The sequence below is a fragment of the Gekko japonicus genome, unplaced genomic scaffold (genome assembly GCF_001447785.1).
Source record: "Gekko japonicus isolate JY-2015 unplaced genomic scaffold, Gekko_japonicus_V1.1 scaffold495, whole genome shotgun sequence".
NCBI lineage: Eukaryota > Metazoa > Chordata > Lepidosauria > Squamata > Gekkonidae > Gekko > Gekko japonicus.
In genome coordinates, this window is record NW_015160850.1 from 745,820 (window position 1) to 750,634 (window position 4,815).

The window sequence follows — 4,815 nt, forward strand, 5'->3', positions numbered from 1 at the left end:
TTCCTGCTGTTGGGTGTGGCCTATTATGCTAATGAGTTCCTGCTGGGCCTTTTCTACAAAAAGAGCCCTGAGTCAAAACCCTCATCCTTTGAGCTAACTGGCTGCTTTGTTTAAGATGAAGAGAAAGGCAAACATCTTGCAAAACCTTTAACTGCAGGCCCAACCCCTCCCTCTGTGATTCTGCAAAAAGAAAGGGAAGGGAAGGGGGAAATCTAACCCACACATGCAAGACTGACACATTTGGGAGCAGGGAATCCCCCAGTCCTTTATATGTACTGATTCCTTCTTATGCTCTCTCTGGATTTTTAAAAGTTTGCCTAAGTGGGAGGACACGTCCTCTCTTGTCTTTGGAGAAGGAGGGGAAAGAGAACAGCCTAAAGAGAGAGAGGTGGAAACAGGGCGAGGGCAGCGGGCAGCACTTAAATACCCGCAGAAACAAATTCTACTTTAGAAAGGATTAGTGATTTGAAAGCTGATGAGAATAAAGAATCGCTGCAAAAGAAGTTTTGGGAACTACGGGGAAGCAGTGTGCTGGAAGCGGTCCGAATGCAGATCGCTGTAAAACGTAGGCAGAGATAAGAAATGGCCCCGACACAAACCAGAAGTGGAAGCTGGAGGGAATGTAGAACAGACACAGAATGGGAATGCAGAACGGAGAGGAATAAACCCAAGCCGGTTGCCAACACAGAGGCAAGAGAAGGGTGTGACGGGAAGGAAGGTTGAGGCGCTGGGACTGGCTGGCAGCCCACTTTGGCGAGACAGGGTGAGTCCGGACCCACACCCCTATGCCATTCTCAGACTGGCTTTCTCGTAGAACCGGTTACTGACCAGAGCAGGATGCAAATTCAGCCTCCGTAGGACAACACCTGCCATTTATGCTTCACGCAGTGTGGCCTGGCAACCCATAATAATGCCTCTGAAAGCTCAGTCGGATGAGATGAAGGTCACACCTCTCGTTCCATCAGTAAAATGCAAATTGCCCACACACACGGAGCCTCGGTTTGCCTCAGAGTTATGAAGGGAGGCCAAGTCCGTTTCTGAGAGAATGGGAGCAAATGTGGTTGTGTGATGCAATGCTTCCCTAAAGACAGAGAGTAGTGTGGTATGCTTAGAGTTGTAGCTGGAAGCGCATGTGAAGTGGCCAGTGGGCTTCTGGTGTCAGGATGTACTTAGGGGCTTCTGGTGTCAGGAGGTACTTATTGTGTCCAGATCAAGGGAGGTGGTGGTTCCGCTCTATTCTGCTATGGCCAGGCCTCACCTGGAGTCCTGTGTCCAGTTTTGGGCACCACAATTTAGGAAGGATGTTGACAAGCTCGAGCATGTCCAGAAGAGGGCAACCAGGATGGTGAGTGGGTTGGAATCCAAGTCTTACAAGGAAAGGCTGAAAGAGTTGGGTCTGTTTAGCCTGGGAAAGAGAAAGCTTAGAGGGGACCTGACTGCAGTCTTCAGATATCTGAAGGGCTGTCATGGAGAAGATGGAGCGGATCTATTCTCTCTTGCTCTGGATTGCAAGACTAGATCTAATGGGTGGAAATCACAAGGGAGTCATTACCGGCTAAATATCAGGAGAAACGTCCTAACTGTGGTTGAGCAGTGGAACAGTCTGCCTCGGGAGGTGGTGGAGGCTCCTTCGCTGGACGTTTTCAAGTGGAGGCTGGACGACCATCTTTCGGGTGTGTTGTAGGTATATAGAGCTGTCTTTCAGCTATGCTCCTGCAGAGGGCAGGGGGTTGGACTAGATGACCTGCAAGGTCCCTTCCAACTCTCACATTCTATGATTCTACGTGCCCATCCTGTTGCTGTACAGTGGCGCCCAGGAAATGGACTTATTGTGTGGATGCTCCCTCTAAGCTGTGGAATCTTGTGAGCGAAAATTCTCCTTTCTGAGCTCCTGGCATTAAAGTTGTGAGCCAGTGATTTGGCTGCTGTATGAATTAGTATGCTTTGGAGCCATCCTTCCTGAGCTAAGGCAAAAATGTGTGAGCCGGAGGCTAAAGAACTGTGAGCTGGCTCACACTCACTCACCTTAGAGGGAACACTGGTGTGGACTAGTCTGGGCTCCGGGGGGAAGTATTGGTGATTCAAGGTCCGTGGGCAAAAATACAGGATGGGAACTCAGAATCGCCGCTACCCAACTGTTGCCTCCAAGCAAGGGTGTCCCTTGCCCCATGCAAGGTGGGCAGGAGGCCACCAGTGTAACTGAAAGCCAGTCGCCCACATCCCAGACAGGGCTGGTGCAAGCAGTGACGGAAGCCTGTTCTTCTTGTCCACTCTCCTTGGGGGCAAGCAGGGGCAGTTGCCCCTGCTCCATGATAGGGCCTGGGGCAACTGCCCCTTCTTGCCCACTGGGTCAGACCACCCCTAGAAACTCCAATTAATAGTGCGTTGAAAGTTGTTGAAGTCCTGGTCAAATCTTCTGAGAGCTACCATCTGATGTCTCCAGATGTTGAAAATGTCATTGATAAATCTCAAGTACAGAAATGCTAATAGGTAGAAACATTAGGAACATAAGAGAAGCCATGTTGGATCAGGCCAGTGGCCCATCCAGTCCAGCACTCTGTGTCACACAGTGGCCAAAACCCAAGGGGCCATCAGGAGGTCCACCAGCAGGGCGAGAGCTCCAGAAGCCCTCTCACAGTTACCCCCCCCCCAAGCACCAAGAAGACAGAGCATCACTGCCCCAGACATCAGAACATAAGGGAAGCCATGTTGGATCAGGCCAGTGGCCCATCCAGTCTCAGGTTGCGAAGGCTGTTTCAGAGAAAGGCTCTTTGCAGTGGGAGAAAGGTAGCCGAGCTGATTCGTAAGGTCCAACCTCACAGCAGTTCCAGCAGTTCTTCTGCTGTGTCCTCCTTCCAGGTGAAGGAAGAGAAAAAGATCATTGTGAAGATTCTCCTGGATGCTTTGTACGATGCCCAGGTGGTGCGAGAGAGCCTGCAGGTGCTGGCTGTGGTTCTTCCTCACCTGAAGGAGAAGGACGTTTGCTCATGCTTTAAAAACATCACCATGAAGACCTCAAGCTACCTGGATGACGTAAGTTGACGCGTCTAGCTGCACCTCTCCATCGTATCTTGTCCACAGTCTCCCTCGTTCTGCGCTCTCCTTTTAATCCATGTTTACCGCGGTGTCCTCCAAGCAATTCTGCACTAAAATGGAAATCAACCTTCTTTTTAATCCAGTCCCCCCCCCAGGCTTGCCAAGTCCCCCCGGGAGGTGGGGAAACCCCCGCCCGAGAGGCCCGTTACCCACTGCCAGCGGATCGGGCCCCGAGGGGAACCCCACCCCCAAAGCACGCGACGTGCCCGGCATGAGTACGTCACCCGGAGGTGACGTGATAGCATCGGGCACATTGGGGGCGGGGCCACAATCATCCAAGGGAAAACTCTGTGGCTTCCCCTTGGATGAATGTGGCCCTGCCCCCTACGTGCCCGATGCGATCACGTCGATTCCGGGTGACGTAATCGCAGCGCGCACGAGCTTTGCGCACGCGCAGGGACTCCCAGACCACTGCTAGACTCCCCCATTCTTCTTAAGGTAAGGATTTGGCAACCCTAACCCCCCCCCCAATTCTGCACTAAAATCGAGTTCAACCTTCTTTTTATTCCGGTTCCCCCCCCCCATTCTGCATTACGTTCCCTCCCTTCAGTGGTCAGCCCGGTTTCAGCCTGCTGTTGCCCCCAGGTTATTTGGAGGCCGTTTTGCCGTGGGCTGATTCTACATTGGTTTTCCCCTCCATTTTTTTCAATGAAACCCACATTGGAACAGGAATTCCCCTCTGCGTTGCATGCCGCTTCCGCTTCCTTTGATCGTCAGATTTTATGGTACCTTCTGGCATAGATTTATGGTGGTTTTATGGCCGTTCCGGGTTGACTTTGCAGTCAGTACAGCCAGGGCTATTTCTGGGCAGGAACGCACAGGAACGGAGTTCCGGCTGGCTCCCAAGTTGGCCACGCCTAGCAGGAAGTCATTAGCATAATAGGACACACCCAACAGCAGAAACTCATTAGGATTGGCTACATTCGGGGTGTGTGGCCTAACATGCAAAGGAGTTCCTGCTACAAAAAAAGGCCCTGGGTTTTGACAACAAACAAGGTAAACAGAATAAGAAGCAAAAGGTGGGTGTGGCTGGATGACCACACTTCTGGTAACATGGGGGTGTGGCCTAATGTGCTAATGGGTGTGGCTGGATATGCTAATGATGGGTGTGGCTGGATATGCTAATGAGTTTCTGCTGTTGGGTGTGGCCTATTATGCTAATGACTTCCTGCTGGGCTTTTTCTACAAAAAAAGCCCTATGTACAGCATTGCCTCGAGGTATTTCGATGTGGTTTGGAGCTGCATTTTTTCCTCCCAATTGAGAGGAATGTGGAGCATGACTGCTAGATGCAGAATCGCCCGTGGACTTACATTGCCTTGTCTCGAACACAGAAAATCCAGAGTCGCAGGCGAATGCAGAAAGTCTGCTCCTTCTCCCTTCCTTTCTTTATGAGATTTGTGACGGCGGCGTTCAGATTTCATACCCACGTACAGGGCTCCTTTTGTAGCAGGAACTCCTTTGCATATTAGGCGACACGCCCCTAATGTAGCCAATCCTCCGAGAGCTTACAGAGCTCTTCTTACAGGGGCTACTGTACGCTCTTGGAGGATTGGCTACATTAGGGGTGTGTCGCCCAGGGTTCATTCCCTGCAGGAGCGCACAGGAGCGGAGCTCTGGCAGTAAAGAGCCCGGGGGGCGGGCACATGCAACAAGCCCCACCCCCTGCTCCCAGCAGCCCTCAGTCAGAGCAAGAAGCAGCCAGGTAAGCTGCCGAGCGC

General features: G+C 51.9%; 1 protein-coding gene across 1 annotated transcript in view; it reads left to right on the top strand.

The window, feature by feature from the left end:
* Positions 1–4,815, top strand: part of LOC107118484 (maestro heat-like repeat-containing protein family member 2B) — a 131,178-nt gene that overhangs the window by 103,699 nt on the left and 22,664 nt on the right. Inside the window, exon 33 of the mRNA XM_015420841.1 lies at positions 2,860–3,033. Within this exon, the coding sequence (XP_015276327.1) occupies positions 2,860–3,033 (174 nt within the window). The remainder of the gene's footprint in view (positions 1–2,859; positions 3,034–4,815) is intronic.